The sequence below is a fragment of the Colias philodice genome, chromosome 16, assembly GCF_061535455.1.
Source record: "Colias philodice isolate Cphi_HAF_F1 chromosome 16, ilColPhil1 Martin Lab GWU primary, whole genome shotgun sequence".
Taxonomy (NCBI): Eukaryota; Metazoa; Arthropoda; class Insecta; order Lepidoptera; family Pieridae; genus Colias; species Colias philodice.
In genome coordinates, this window is record NC_143101.1 from 3,006,017 (window position 1) to 3,022,420 (window position 16,404).

The 16,404-nt window shown below is 37.8% G+C and overlaps 2 protein-coding genes across 4 annotated transcripts in view; one reads left to right on the forward strand and one right to left on the reverse strand.

The window, feature by feature from the left end:
* Positions 1–4,154, forward strand: part of Rich (Guanine nucleotide exchange factor subunit Rich) — an 88,482-nt gene extending 84,328 nt beyond the window's left edge. The window contains exon 28 of the mRNA XM_089705171.1: positions 4,010–4,154. The gene's annotated coding sequence lies outside the window, so the exon portion shown is untranslated. The remainder of the gene's footprint in view (positions 1–4,009) is intronic.
* muskelin (muskelin 1) overlaps positions 1–16,096 on the reverse strand; it is a 44,452-nt gene extending 28,356 nt beyond the window's left edge. For all 3 annotated transcript variants that reach the window (XR_016316838.1, XR_016316837.1, XM_089705174.1), the window contains exons 1-13: positions 15,925–16,096; positions 15,349–15,561; positions 14,580–14,781; positions 13,101–13,293; positions 12,281–12,456; positions 11,886–12,006; positions 11,044–11,270; positions 10,709–10,872; positions 10,075–10,213; positions 8,740–8,925; positions 8,117–8,275; positions 7,342–7,581; positions 896–1,051 (exon numbers count right to left, since the gene is read on the reverse strand). Coding sequence is in view for 1 of the 3 variants with exons in the window: in XM_089705174.1 (XP_089561300.1) it covers positions 896–1,051; positions 7,342–7,581; positions 8,117–8,275; positions 8,740–8,925; positions 10,075–10,213; positions 10,709–10,872; positions 11,044–11,270; positions 11,886–12,006; positions 12,281–12,456; positions 13,101–13,293; positions 14,580–14,781; positions 15,349–15,561; positions 15,925–16,004 (2,256 nt within the window). In the remaining 2 variants the exon portion in view is untranslated. The remainder of the gene's footprint in view (positions 1–895; positions 1,052–7,341; positions 7,582–8,116; positions 8,276–8,739; positions 8,926–10,074; positions 10,214–10,708; positions 10,873–11,043; positions 11,271–11,885; positions 12,007–12,280; positions 12,457–13,100; positions 13,294–14,579; positions 14,782–15,348; positions 15,562–15,924) is intronic.
* Positions 16,097–16,404: the final 308 nt, after the last annotated feature.

A 16,404-nucleotide genomic window follows, 5' to 3' on the forward strand; every position in this document is an offset into this window, starting at 1 on the left:
TTTATGATATTCAAGAACTTATTACATTGCGGAATCTGTGACAAGGAAGAATTAGTGACGTTTAACAATAGTGATTAGTGACGCAAAGAATTTGTGTAGTGTAATTTAACTTATTTCCATTTAAATATTTGCACACCCAGAAAGTGGGTAGAATGTATTAGCGCGTTAACATTGTAATAACACCTTTTTTGTAACTACATTCTTGTAAATAAATGAACGGGTTCTTCTTTGAAGCCGCGGGCGGAAAGCTAGCTATGCTAATAATTAACGATAGCAGTTTCTGTTTCTTAGCGTTAGTGAATTCGTCTGCCATCTGTCTCGGCCTGCTGAATATTTATAAATTGTCAACCTATGTCATAACATATTGATCGTCATAACGATCAAAACTGTTTCTAGAAGTGTGATTACGAAAATAAATATTTGAGTTTAAGTATAATAATGATATTACATATAATTATATTAATATAATAAATATAATATATTATATATTACATATAAATAAAAAATAAAAAAAAATGTGTACACACGTAAGAAATGAAACTTATTTTTCAAAAAATAATTTATTATATGCAAGTTTACAGAAATACGTCGTTACGCGTGGTAGGGATAAGAAAAAGATGGCGCGTAACGGAAAAACGACGTGTGGCACTCGGGGACTGCATGCCGCGGTAAAGCTATTGCATAGCATGCCTTCAAGCCACACCTCCGTGCCCGTCGGAGTGGGGAGCGTGAGGTTTTTCGTTACGGAAATTCTCGATTCGGTCCTCGCGCTCAAGGCCCGCGATAGAAGCTATGCGATAGCTTAAAATATCACGCGTAACGAAAAAATGTTACACTAAATTTTTTTCCAACCCCAATAAAGAAGTTTAACTTCAATAAATGTGTATATAGTTACCGCAGCGAGCGCCCTCGCGAGGTGGTGCCGTGCGGGCGGTGCGGGCGCGCGGCGGCGGGCCAGTGCGCGCGCGCGGCGCGGGGACAGTGACACGCACGAGCTTGTATCTTGTCGCCCAGTGAATAGTACTGTCGCCAGTCGCTGGAAGTGGCTCACCTGGAACATGCCAGTTTGAATGTTTAATGTGTATTATGTATTAAACTTTTAAAGAATAGAAAAAATAAATAATAGTTTAAAAAAACTAAAAAACGCTTTTTAAAAATTAACATCGAGTCCTGGCTTATCGACTGTAGAGAAAAATTATAGAAAATTTTAATTATTTTCTTACTTTATCGACTATAGATGAAAATTATATAAATTAACAAAAAACATATTTTGTAAATTGAAAAATGGAATAATTTTATCAAATTAGTGTATTGTCATTGGTCCTCAATAAATCTCCAAAGTTTGAACGAAATCTGGCCGTTTAAAGTGGGTCAAATTCACGCCCAAAGAAGTCCGTTTCAAACAAACATAGAAAACGGCTAAAGAATTCGAACTCGAACTCGAACTCGAACAACGAACAACGAACAACGAACAACGACCACGAACACGAACACGAACACAAACGCGAACATGAAAACGAACACGAGTTCGAGTTCGAGTTCGAGTTCGAGTTCGAGTTCGAGTTCGAGTTCGAGTTCGAGTTCGAGTTCGAGGTCGAGTTCGAGTTCGAGTTCGTGTTCGTGTTCGTGTTCGTTGTTCGTTGTTCGTTGTTCGTTGTTCGTTGTTCGTTGTTCGATGTTCGTTGTTCGTTGTTCGTTGTTCGATGTTCGATGTTCGATGTTCGATGTTCGTTGTTCGTTGTTCGTTGTTCGTTGTTCGTTGTTCGTTGTTCGTTGTTCGTTGTTCGTTGTTCGTTGTTCGTTGTTCGTTGTTCGTTGTTCGTTGTTCGTTGTCGTGTTCGTGTTCGTGTTCGTTGTTCGATGTTCGCTGTTCGCTGTTCGTTTTCATGTTCGCGTTTGTGTTTGTGTATGTTCACATTCACATTCACATTGTTCGTTGTTCGATGTTCGTTGTTCGTTGTTCGTTGTTCGTTGTTCGTTGTTCGTTGTTCGTTGTTCGTTGTTCGTTGTTCGATATTCGTTTTTCGTTGTTCGTGTTCGTGTTCGATGTTCGCTGTTCGCTGTTCGTTGTTCGTTTTCATGTTCGCGTTTGTGTTTGTGTATGTTCACATTCACATTCACATTGTTCGTTGTTCGTTGTTCGTTGTACGATGTTCGTTGTCCGTTGTTCGTGTTCGTTGTTCGTTGTTCGTTGTTCGTTGTCGTGTTCGTTGTCGTGTTCGTGTTCGTTGTTCGATGTTCGCTGTTCGCTGTTCGTTTTCATGTTCGTGTTTGTGTTTGTGTTTGTGTATGTTCACATTCACATTCACATTGTTCGTTGTTCGTTGTTCGTTGTTCGATGTTCGATGTTCGTTGTTCGTTGTTCGTTGTTCGTTGTTCGTTGTTCATTGTTCGTTGTTCGTTGTTCGTGTTCGTGTTCGTGTTCGTTGTTCGATGTTCGCTGTTCGCTGTTCGTTGTTCGTTGTTCGTTGTTCGTTGTTCGTTGTTCGTTGTTCGATGTTCGTTGTTCGTTGTTCGTTGTTCGATGTTCGATGTTCGATGTTCGTTGTTCGTTGTTCGTTGTTCGTTGTTCGTTGTTGGTTGTTGGTTGTTCGTTGTTCGTTGTTCGTTGTTCGTTGTTCGTTGTTCGTTGTTCGTTGTTCGTTGTTCGTTGTTCGTTGTTCGTTGTTCGTTGTTCGTTTTCATGTTCGTTGTTCGTTGTTCGTTTTCATGTTCGTTGTTCGTTGTTCGTTGTTCGTTTTCATGTTCGTTGTTCGTTGTTAGTTGTTAGTTGTTAGTTGTTAGTTGTTAGTTGTTAGTTGTTAGTTGTTAGTTGTTAGTTGTTAGTTGTTAGTTGTTAGTTGTTAGTTGTTAGTTGTTAGTTGTTAGTTGTTAGTTGTTAGTTGTTAGTTGTTAGTTGTTAGTTGTTAGTTGTTAGTTGTTAGTTGTTAGTTGTTAGTTGTTAGTTGTTAGTTGTTAGTTGTTAGTTGTTAGTTGTTAGGTGTTAGGTGTTAGGTGTTAGTTGTTAGTTGTTAGTTGTTAGTTGTTAGTTGTTAGTTGTTAGTTGTTAGTTGTTAGTTGTTAGTTGTTAGTTGTTAGTTGTTAGTTGTTAGTTGTTAGTTGTTAGTTGTTAGTTGTTAGTTGTTAGTTGTTAGTTGTTAGTTGTTAGTTGTTAGTTGTTAGTTGTTAGTTGTTAGTTGTTCGTTGTTCGTTGTTCGTTGTTCGTTGTTCGTTGTTCGTTGTTCGTTGTTCGTTGTTCGTTGTTCGTTGTTCGTAGGGCATGCAGAACCGAGTCCGGTTCCAAGTTTCTGAAACCCGGTTCCAAATCGAGCTCAGAACCGGGTAGAACCGGGTTACCCGGTTCTTTTATAATACCTCGGAAAAAAATACGAAATTAAACAAAAGTAACTGTAAAAGTACCTGATGGGCCTTTAATTTTACGCGGCTTGTGTCTTATTTTATTAAATTAATAAAGAAACAAAATTTTAATACTTCTCTTTATTTATCAGTCTTATAAAAGTACCTTGTTATCATAATATCACATATAAACTTAAACCTTATTCATTAACTGCAAACTGTAAAGCAAAAAACCGGCCAAGTGCGAGTCGGACTCGCGCTCTGAGGGCTCCGAACAAACCTATTTTTTTATAATGTTATAACTTTAAAATTTATGTTTTTAGCATTTTTTCCTTTATCTGTGTTATAAGACGTTACTTTTACCAAATTTAAAGGCTCTGTGTTCATGAGAAGTAGGTACCCTGTAGGTTTTGAGTCCCATACGAATGTCGAAATTTGCGAAAATTTTCAGCATTTACGGCTGTATCTTTTGATGCGTTGGCTTCTAAGTTTGACTTTTTCACAGCATCAAGGGACCGAAGACTTGAGTATTCGATATAAATTTCAGCTTGATACCAAAAACATGAACATGACTGGATCATTATATTATGAAACAGTAAAATCTACAGCTTTTCAAATTCACGACAAATCAAATAAAAATATTTCAGTAGCCTAATTTTTGTCATTTTCGAAGCCTATTTTTTAAGCTATTGCATAGCTTCTATCGCGGGCCTTGAGCGTGGGGACCGAATCCAGAAATTCCGTAACGAAAAAACCTCACGTTCCCCACTCCGACGGGCACGGAGGTGTGGCTTGAAGGCATGCTATGCAATAGCTTTACCGCGGCAGTCCACGAGTTCCACACGTCTTTTTTTAAGCTATTGCATAGCTTCTATCGCGAGCCTTGAGCGCGGGGACCGAATCCAGAAATTTTGTAACGAAAAACCTCACGCTCCCCACTCCGACGGGCGCGGAGGTGTGGCTTGAAGGCATAGCATAGAATAGCTTTACCGAGTGGCACACGTCTTTTTTTTTTGGTAATACACCCGTAGGAAACTTATAGCATCTAAGGTTAGACAACCAATCAGAGCCACGCTTGAGGCGTGGCACGAAAATTCGCGATGCACGTGAGTCTGACGTTGCCAGATAGAATAAATTTGTTAAAATAATGCAGCAAAATATAAATAATACTTTATATTTTAATACTTTGGTCGGAACCGGGAGAACCGGGTTACATACTATTCAGACCCGGTTCTCAAGATCATCAAAAAACCCGGGTTTACCCGGGTTTTTCGGAACCGGGTAAACCCGGGTGCATGCCCTAGTTGTTCGTTGTTCGAAAATTCGAGTTTGTGTTTGAGTTCGATGTTCGTTGTTCGTTGTTCGTTGTTCGTTGTTCGATGTTCGTTGTTCGTTGTTCGATGTTCGATGTTCGATGTTCGTGTTCGTGTTCGTTGTTCGATGTTCGCTGTTCGCTGTTCGTTGTTCGTTTTCATGTTCGCGTTTGTGATTGTGTTTGTGTATGTTCAAATTCACATTCACATTCACATTGTTCGTTGTTCGTTGTTCGTGTTCGTTGTTCGTTCATCGTTGTTCGTTGTTCGTTGTTCGTTTTCATGTTCGCTGTTCGCTGTTCGCTGTTCGTGTTCGTGTTCGTGTTCGTTGTTCGTTGTTCGTTGTTCGTGTTCGTGTTCGTGTTCGTGTTCGTTGTTCGTTGTTCGTTGTTCGTTGTTCGTTGTTCGTTGTTCGTTGTTCGTTGTTCGTTGTTCGTGATCGTGTTCGTTGTTCGTTGTTCGTTGTTCGTTGTTCGTTGTTCGTTGTTCGTTGTTCGTTGTTCGTTGTTCGTTGTACGTTGTTCGTTGTTCGTTTTTCGTGTTCGTGTTCGTGTTCGTGTTCGTGTTCGTGTTCGTTGTTCGTTCATCGTTGTTCGTTGTTCGTTGTTCGTTGTTCGTTTTCATTTTCGCTGTTCGCTGTTCGTGTTCGTGTTCGTTGTTCGTTGTTCGTTTTTCGTTGTTCGTGATCGTGTTCGTGTTCGTGTTCGTGTTCGTTGTTCGTTGTTCGTTGTTCGATGTTCGTTGTTCGTTGTTCGTTGTTCGTTGTTCGTTGTTCGTTGTTCGTTTTTCGTTGTTCGTGATCGTGTTCGTGTTCGTGTTCGTGTTCGTTGTTCGTTGTTCGATGTTCGATGTTCGATGTTCGTTGTTCGTTGTTCGTTGTTCGTTGTTCGTTGTTCGTTGTTCGTTGTTCGTTGTTCGTTGTTCGTTGTTCGTTGTTTGTTTTCATGTTCGTTGTTCGTTGTTCGTTGTTCATGTTCGTGGTCGTGTTCGTGTTCGTGTTCGTGTTCGTGTTCGTTGTTCGCTGTTCGCTGTTCGTTGTTCGTTTTCATGTTCGCGTTTGTGTTTGTGTTTGTGTATGTTCACATTCACATTCACATTGTTCGTTGTTCGATGTTAGATGTTCGATGTTCGTTGTTCGTTGTTCGTTGTTCGTTGTTCGTTGTTCGTTGTTCGTTGTTCGATGTTCGATGTTCGATGTTCGATGTTCGATGTTCGATGTTCGATGTTCGTTGTTCGTTGTTCGTTGTTCGTTGTTCGTTGTTCGTTGTTCGTTGTTCGTTGTTCGTTGTTCGTTGTTCGTTGTTCGTTGTTCGTTGTTCGTTGTTCGTTGTTCGTTGTTCGTTGTTCGTTGTTCGTTGTTCGTTGTTCGTTGTTCGTTGTTCGTTGTTCGTTGTTCGTTGTTCGTTGTTCGTTGTTCGTTGTTCGTTGTTCGTTGTTCGTTGTTCGTTGTTCGTTGTTCGTTGTTCGTTTTCATGTTCGTTGTTCGTTGTTCGTTGTTCGATGTTCGCTGTTCGTGTTTGTGTTTGTGTTTGTGTTCGAATTAAAATTCGAGTTTGTGTTTGAGTTCGATGTTCGTTGTTCGTTGTTCGTTTTCATGTTCGTTGTTCGTTGTTCGTTGTTCGATGTTCGTTGTTCATGTTTGTGTTTGTGTTTGTGTTTGTGTTTGTGTTCGAATTAAAATTCGAGTTTGTGTTTGAGTTCGTGTTCGTGTTCGTGTTCGTGTTATTGGAAATAAAAATTAACATCGAGTCCTACCTTATCGACTGTAGAAAAAAATTATAGAAAATTTTAATTATTTTCTCGACTATAGATGAAAATTATATAAATAATTAACAAAAATCATATTTTGCAAATTGAAAAATGGAATAATTTTATCAAATTAGTGTATTGTCATCGGTCCTCAATAAATCTACAAAGTTTGAACGAAATCTGGCTGTTTAAAGTGGGTCAAAATCGCGCCCAAAGAAGTCGGTTACAAACAAACATACAAACATACAGGTGAAGCTAATAAAAAGCGTGTAAAAAGACGTGTGGCACTCGGGGACTGCCGCGGTAAAGCTATTGCATGCTATGCCTTCAAGCCACACCTCCGAGCCCGTGGGAGTGGATAGCGTTAGGTTTTTTCGTTACGGAATTTCTCAAATATAGCTTATCGACCAGTTTCCATTACACGCGTGTCGCGTAGTGGCGTGGTCCTTCGCGTACACGTGTCATGAGCCTACAAATGACCACTAATCCGTTGCAGCCCGTCACGTACGCGCTTGACTTGTTACGTGTGACGTCACGTGTCCCACCTTTTTTTTTGAAGTGAAAACTTCTTTAGCGGCGTTGAGCACTTTTTCTGTAATGGGTATAAAATCTTAAACTCGCGTCAGGTGACCTGATCGAAAAAGCGTAAGACGGATACCATTCCAAAATATCAAACATGCTCAACGTTAATATGTAATCAAGTTTTCACTTCTGCCGGCACTCCCGGAGTGGAACCCGTCTTTTTTTTTAAAGTGGGGAAATCTTGCATAGATACCCACGGCCTCCGGGGAAGGGGCCGTGGGTTATGTCGGATTCCTACCGACCAAAACCCCACTGTGTTCCGTCAAGCCGCATCAACGACGGGGCCACGGGTATGATAGAATTCGTCCGTGACCCCATTAGCAGCTGCCCGTCGCCAGGCCAAAACAGTCACGTGTCCCACCTGCGCGGGGTCGTCATGGTCCGTGACGTCACTGAGGTCGTGCCGCAGGTAGTGCAGCGCCTGGTGCGCGGCGCCCGGCTCGGCGGCCAGCGAGCGGTACCGGGCTTCTCTTAGTGCCGCTTTACCGCTGCGTATGACACGCTCGAGAGACGGCTTGAGTAACCGTAGTGCCCATAGATCGTCCAGGCGCAGTCGCGGGCTGGTCGTCGTGCCCGGGTTGCCGCCGAATAGATAGTGGATCTGTGGATATATCACTTATTATAGTATGCGATGCTATGAAAAAATATTGGTGAAGAAGAGCTGCAAGGCGTTCACAATTTTTCAAAAAACATTAGAGAGAAAGAAGAAATAAATTTATTTCAATTTAAAACAACCACACGATAGACCACACATAAATAAATAAATAATTGAGAGACAAATTAAATAAAATCTTAAATAAGCAACAGATACTGTATTATTCACAAATTAAAAAAAAACTATTAATTTTATTATTCTTAAGCAGTTAGATTACGAAGCCACAGAGAACGTTCATGTATTTAAGAGAAATTATTATTTTATTACACACACATACACATACACATACACACTTATAATAATAATATTAGTCGCGGCACGTAAGTCTAGCGGTGACTTTCAAAGTTTTACGGCAAGTTCGCCTTTATTTCGTTCAAATAGATCCCCTCCACTTCAAGGTCAGCGCTAAACTTACGTGCCGTCTTGTATATAAGTATAAGCATAAACCCATCCATCATTATAATTTATCGTATCCACGTACCTTCCGAACATGATCATAAACGAGCTGGTGCGCGAACCGTGGGCGCGGCTCGTGCGCGTCGAGCGTGTCGTTCCGGTACACGCAGCTCCACGTGAGCCGGCGCAGTGATAGCACCCATAGCTGGTTGTATACGCGACGGTCCTTCTCTTTGCTCATGCCCTGGGAAGTTGGATGTATGTTAGGACAAAGAAAGAAGTTTTTTTTTGTAGATTTGAAGGTTGTGTATGATGAATTTAATGTAAATTCAAAGAAATAAAAATAATATTCATTAATGAAAGTTAGAATAGTATGGAGGAAGGAAGGTGGAATTTCTAAATCGAAAAAAATGAAAATTCTCAACCAGTCTCTTTTGTCCACTGGCTAGCTTTTAAGGCCCCGATGAATGATGTCGGAAAGTTGTATATAATATACTCTGTAGCGAAAACATTTCGCTTGCAAATTTATACTTAACGCGCTATGAACGCGCTAATCTCAGGAACTACTGATCCGATTTGAAAAATTCTTTCGGTGTCGTATATACATATAGCCCATTAATCGAGGAAAGCTATAGGCTATATATCACTACGCTAAGACCAACAGGAGCGGGGCCACGCGGTTGAAACCCCCCCCCCCCCCCAACTCACCGACAGCACGAAGATCTCGTCCGTGTCGGGGTCGAGCGTGGCCCGCTGCGTGAACCCTGCGGCGGGCGGGGCGCACGCGCCGGCGCACAGCGCGCCGCAGCGCCCCGACCCCGCCTCCCACCACCATACATCTAACAGCTGTTCCTTGTTCCGCTGCCCAGCGAATATGTACAGCCGGCGTTGGATCTGTAATTGTATTGGTTAATTATTCATTCGGAAACGGAAAATGCACATTTCTTTGATCTAGACTTATAGACTAGTCGACAAGTTCAAAAACGTGAAAAATAGAAATAAAGGTCCTAAAAATATGAGCGATGGCTCATTCGATTCGTAATCACCTCTAGAAAAATGTTTTTGAAGGATTTTGGTGCAAGTTAAAAATTGCAATTGTTAGTAACAAAATAAGATGAAAAAAAAATGATATTTCGTTTTTTATTAATAACTCGAAAATTATTAACATTTAAGCAATTTTGAAAAATGCTCGATAAAGAGGAGAAATTTCCAATAAAAAAGTCCTTACTCCCGGAATTCTATGTATCTCCAATATTTATAATTTTAATTAGATATTGAAAAATAGGGCTCAGCGCGGCAGTTACGGCATGCGCGCGCCGCCGCTAAAGAGAGTTCAGCAATAAAAATAATTTTGTAGTGATTTAAAAATGTTGTGTGGTTTTATGAAACTACGGTAAAAGTGAAACTTAGGCACAAAATTATCGTATTTGTACGATAATTATCGTACGGTTCGACCGTCACGCGACATGCACTACACAGACCAAAAAGTTTGAGACGATGTAATAAAAGTTTCACTTTAAAAATTTCTATTAAAATTCGATTCAAGTATCTTCTTAACACTTGAAAGAATCGAGCCCTGAAGGAAAAAAAGTTTAATCAGCATTTTTCAAAAAGTGATTCAATTGTTAGCTAAGTAACCAATTTTTTCTAAACTTGTTGACTAGTCTATTATATAAAATACGTAAGTTTAACTATGAGCCATGTTTTTACAAGTTAAGAAAAAAAAACATTTGACATTTCAGAAAAATAAGACTGCAGTTCATAAAAATAACACATGTTACACTCGTAGCTCAAAACGCGTTGTGTTCAGGCTAAAAGAACCACATCAGAAACTTCAGCACGTTTTAAACGAGCGAAACCAGAATCGACTTTAGGGCATTTCCAACTCAAAACCAACATAAAGAAACCCAGTTAGTTAATTTTCATTTCCTACGCGAGTTCCCTAGTTAGAACTAGTTGTAACTAGTAAAAATTCGTTGTAACGCAAAACGGGTTTTATCTGTAACATAAACACAATTCAAGATCTACAAATATTTTACTTACTGGATGAAACAGCATAGAGTGAGAAACTCGAGGTTGCGGTGCGGGCAAGTCATGGTTGTCTGGTAGAAGTTGCTGCCACGTATTCGTTTGTATGTAGTACGCGTACAGACCTGAGTATTGGGGAGTCATCATCTCATCCCTGTAATGTTATAAAAATGTATATTTTATGATACCGAAACATTTTGAAAAATTCATAAATTGCGCCTAATTCATAATTGTGATGAGTAAAAAGAACTCAGACAAATAATAATCAGATCCTAAATAGTTAGAAATTTCGACTGGGACTAAATACATCTAACAGTTTAATACAGGGACTACACAGACTCACGCGCTAGTGGGCAGCAAGCGGCCGCCGAACACGTAGATGGTGCTGGTGTCGGGGTCTATACACATCTGGTGGTCGAACACTACAGGGACTACACAGACTCACGCGCTAGTGGGCAGCAAGCGGCCGCCGAACACGTAGATGGTGCTGGTGTCGGGGTCTATACACATCTGGTGGTCGAACACTACAGGGACTACACAGACTCACGCGCTAGTGGGCAGCAAGCGGCCGCCGAACACGTAGATGGTGCTGGTGTCGGGGTCTATACACATCTGGTGGTCGAACACTACAGGGACTACACAGACTCACGCGCTAGTGGGCAGCAAGCGGCCGCCGAACACGTAGATGGTGCTGGTGTCGGGGTCTATACACATCTGGTGGTCGAACACGAGCCGAGGCCCGCCCGCTAGCGCCGTGTCGTTCATCACTAGTGACCACTCCGCTGTCTTCACTGAATATACGTAGAGATCACTCTGGAAAGATCAATCTTGAATTAATAAAGAAATATAATTATAAATTAAAAAAAAATTATTATATGTATTTTCAATCTACCATCTGAAAATATAGAATGTGTAAAGCGTAAATTCAAAATGAATATTGAATACATGGTATATTTACTAAATACTTTGCAAATTAAATCTCACCGTCAAATTATTGGGCGTCCTCTGTATCCCATCTAGGTACCTGCCTAACGTATATAACTTCTCGTTGATGGGATCGAACACCATTTTATGGCAGGACCGGGGCGAAGGCCCACCGAGCATGCCACTGTGTCGACAGAGGAGCGTCCAGCGCTCTGTTGTGGTGTCGAAGCTCCAGAGATCGTCCAGGTCTTCTGTACCGTTCCAGCCGCCGAAGAGGTATAGGGTGCCTGGCAATTTAAGGGGTTACATTGAATGTGTCATTTATTTATGTTAAAAAATAAAAAGCGTAATAATTGACATATATATTATATAATTGTAAGTGAAAAAGGGTACATAATAGTTGACATATATAATTATTATAAAAATGATATTTATGTAGTAAGTACATTCTCTTGTTAATTTTTGCATGCCAATCAATTGGCGATTTGTGCTGAACAATGAATTATGCAACATCTGTAAATCTACCACATTTCTTGCAAAATAAATCATTTCATTTCATTTCATTTCATATGGGTTATTATTTGAGAACTGCTTTTATAAAATATTTCTGTTATTACAAGCTGACCCGACAGACGTCCTGTCTTCGTTAAATGGTCGATAGATTTTTTTTGCATTATTATTGCATTTTCTCCCGACGAATCCCATAACGAACATATCAAAATTATCGAAATCGGTCAAGCCGTTCACGCTTGTTGCCGTGATCAAGAGAAAATGCCATTCCAAAAAATATATATACAATTGTTTATTCAGCTTATGATTCTTATGAAAGAGAGCAAGAGAAGTTGAATATATAGAGTCTATTTAAAAGATTGAACCAACCTGTTTAAACAAAATGTAATTACCTGTATTAAGATCCACAACGAGTTGATGCCCACCACGTGGCCCCGGTCTATTGGCGCACGCGGTACCGCATGATACGAAACAGTTGTCCACTACTTCGTTCCCGTTTGTTTGACCCACTTCCTGCGAAAATTGGAATTTAAATAGATATTTTTTTAATTTTTACTGTTATTTATCTATTGATATTAATAGAATTGAAGGTTATGTTGCATCAATTGTTTACATTTTTGTAATAACGTTTGTATATGTCACAAAATTTCAACAAGAAAATGCTGCCCTATTCGGTCTTTCGAGGCGGACAAAAAACAAAACAATACGTTTTTTTTCTTTCAACACGAAATCGCTGTCAAGTACACTTTTGGTCCTTCGAGTAAGAGAAAAACAAAATTCAACTTACAGGTGCTTCAAGTCTCGGGTCCCTATCCACGCAGGACAAGTCCTGAGCCCTAGCGGTCACGGATGGTATTGCGTCACCGCTATACAGGCGCTCCTCTACTTGGGCGGAGCACCCGCACATCTGCCGCCATTCAGGCGTGTAGGGCTGCCATGACATGTACCAGTCAAGTTCACCGTCTGCAAAATAAAGATAGTAGACTATTATTTAGTTTTTCGAAAAGGCGTGTCAAGTTTTTTCGTTACTATGTTTATAGGTCGTCATAAGATTTTTAAATCTGTTAGATCGCGAGAATGCTGCTCAAAAATTTTTGATCAGTAATATATGTGCTTGCAAATAATATACTTTTCATTAGACTATAATGCAGTTATGTTTTTCCAAAGTATTGATTTTGATTAACTTTTTCCAAAGTACTTATTATATAAGTTTTTAATTTTTTCAACAGTTACTATCATCAAATCAAATCAAACATATCTAAAATCATCATAGTATAAGATCCCACCGCAGGATTAGTGCGTTCATAGTTTTTTGCTAAAACCAAAATTTTATGTATATTTATAATTAGGAGAATATATATCGACTGGGTTGCCAGTCAAAATTTGCCATTTTTAAGAATGGGCAAGATTAGCGGGCTAGAGCTATTACATAAAAGTTTGGTTTTAGCAAAAAAACTAAAAACTGTGAATGCACTAATCCTGCTGTGGGATCTTAGACTATCATTAATTCAGCCGATTAGTGATTTAACTGGGTAATGAATTTAAACAGAATAATTTTTCATTAAACCCATTACTTTAATCATATTTGACTTATTAACTGTTCTTACCTCTAGCACCCTCCACAAAAATCTTTTCAGCCAGTTCATAATCTCCATTTTCCACCAATGCGTTCCACAAGCGAGCCTGCACCGGACCCTCTAATTGTACTCCGGTTTCACGCGATAATGCTTCGAACGCGTCTTTATATCGTCGTCGACGTAAATGTTTTAATAATATTCGCACTGCTTCTTCTTCTTTACGCTGGAACAATTTACAATTTTTTTTGAAGTGAAAACTTCTTTAGCGGCGTTGGGTATAAAATCTTAAACTCGCGTCAGGACACGTGACCTGAACGAAAAAGCGTAAGACGGATTTTTTTTTTAGCCCTTATATTCCATGCGTAGGACGGATACCATTCCAAAATATCAAACATGCTGAACGTTAATAATCAAGTTTTCACTTCTGCCGGCACTCCCGGAGTGCAACCCGTCTATTTTTTTTAATAAATTTATTTGAATTTGATATTTTGGTTTTATGCATTCAAATTCTTCATAAATATAAATTTTTAAAGAATAGAAAAATATTGATCACGAGGCTTCATTTGAGGCGGATTCGAATTCTGCCTCGCATTTGTTTTTTTTTTCTATTCTTTAAAAATGTATATAAATTTGTTTATTAATCTATAAAATCATTTTGAAAAAAATTTAAGTCATCACTTTATATATATACTTGGGGTAACTTTTTTTTATTTTATTTTTATGCATAACCTCAATAAAACATGTTTATTAAATGTATTTTTATAATTAAGCCAAATAAAAAAATGATTAGTTTAATAGTTAGATAAGTAATTATGTTTGTTGTGAAACTCATAGATAACTACAATTACAAAAAAAGAGGAAATGTAAATAACTATTTAAAAGTTTGTTTGCAAAGTAAAACGAAGTACATTTGTGATATTACACATCTTTAGTTAATGACTTGCAAACAAATTACTATAACGGCAGTTTAAGCTGAAGACAAAATAAGTAAAATAAACATAAATTGGCGCCTTTAAATTATATTTGAAGAGGTTAGTTAATCACAATAAAGTTACAATGTTCTAGAGATATCTCCTATTTTGCACCATTTATACTGTTATCTTTTAACATGTAAGAGCGAATGATAACTATGTACTGTAACTTCAATTAGGTATAGTTTTTTATAGTTTTTCTATCTAAGTTTATTGCCCAGATCATGTTTAATATGCACAAAGTAAATGTATTGATTTTTATTTTCATTTTCGATGCCAATTTTAAGAATCATCTATAGTAAAATATAATAATATATAAATTGAACACTTGTGTAATTATTTGATTCTTTTATGTTAGCTTCTATTTTAAAAGTACCTATTCATTTAAATATTTTTTAAATGCATTTTTAAACATAGATAAAGTGCATGTAATTTAATAACTCAGGCCCCGGAACCACAAACACAATAGAAAATCTATTGTGTCTGGGACTGATCGGGCCGCTTGGGGCTCAATGGGTTAAAAAATCAAAAGGCATACCATATTAATAGTTTCCAAAGCATGACTGATGAAGTCTTCTTGATTCTTTCCCTCCAGCTCCACATACCATATGGTATAATTGCAGGCAGGTCCCCAGGACTGCAGAGGGACTATCTTTATATAATCAACGGGAAGATATAAGCCCTCTGATGTCCTGTGGCGTAGTTGAAATGTCTCCGCAATATTATCTTTTCTGAGCCCTCTGAAATATAAAATGATACATTGTTATCTGACCTTAAATTAAAGAAAAAACACATGTAGTGCATAATTTAATGAGAGGAATTATTTGAATTTACAGATAATTATATATTAAACTAGCTTTCCGCCCGCGGCTTCGCCCGCTTTGTCTAAAACATAATAAATTATATACTAAAAATCCTTCCTCTTGAATCACTCTATCTTTCAAAAAAAAACCGTATCAAATCCGTTGCTTAGTTTTAAAGATTTAAGCTTACATAGGGACATAGGGACAGAAAAAGCGACTTTGTTTTATACATACTATGTATCTAATAAGGTGCTGTTAAAGAAAAAAAAAAGTTTTATTTTAAACAATATGTATTTTAAAAAATTTATTTACACTAGCATACTATTCAAATACATATAACAGAATACACAAATTTATAAATGCCTAGCAAATAATAGTATATTTTTAAACTAAAGTAAACAAAGATAACAACTATAGGAATTTAATTCATAACCTCAGTTCAATCCATATATTAAATGCTATATTATTATGTAGATCAAATATACAAATTTATATATTACTTACGCAGTTAATAATAAAGATAAGTTGTTCTCATCAGTTCCACCATACACTTCAAATTTTTTCAAGTCGCTCACATGTGGTTTCATGTATTTACCAAATTTTATAGTTTCCACTATGGAGGTGGCTTGCAGCTTAAGCACTATGAACTGACAAGGAGTGGAACTGTCTGTGAACCATCTTGATAGCTGGTCTGTTGGATTATTAACCATAATGTTTCTAAAAACAACACAATATTTTTTTATTTATCATAAGAATCATTCAAACAAATTAAAATATTTCAAACAGTATTGATTAATATGTTCAATTCTATAAGTACAACAACTTAATCCCAGCTTCACATGCCAGATTTTAAGAGCGGACATAAACATTGCAGATTAAATGATAATTTTACAAGCATGATTTACAAGATAAACAAATAAAAATATTGCGATTTTTTAAACAGAAAATTATGTATATCTCTCTTACATAATAGTCGTTTTTTAAATTGAATAAACGTACGATAAATTTCTATTTATAAACAGGGATTAACCGGAATCTGGGCAGTAACTTTAATCTGTATTTACTCAATAATATACTCACTCAGGAACATAGTGCGCAGATACGCTGGAATATTTATGTATTTTATAAGTTAACTTCACCGTCCCTATCCCCTCATCCATTTTGGACACAAAAATATTTACAGAAATTAAAATTTGAGATCTGACACCACCTTAAAAAACACAGGCAAAATGAAGCATGGAATGACACTGACTTTTACGCTGTTTGGTCTGTCTGTTGGTCTGACATCTTCAGAGACAGCTGACAAAATGACAGAAAAAAAAATGAAATTGGAACGAACGTGTCACAGAATAAAAAGCTTAATTCCTGAAAAATTATAATATATTGGAAATTTTAACTTAATATAGGGGGGAAAAAATCATTATTTAGAGTCAATTTACCCTTAACTACTTTAATAATACTGAAAATTACATAACTATATTTATAATCATTAATAACGCGCATTACTGAATATTGTTATGTAGCTATGATCACTTATATGGGTCGATTACACCTAAGAGC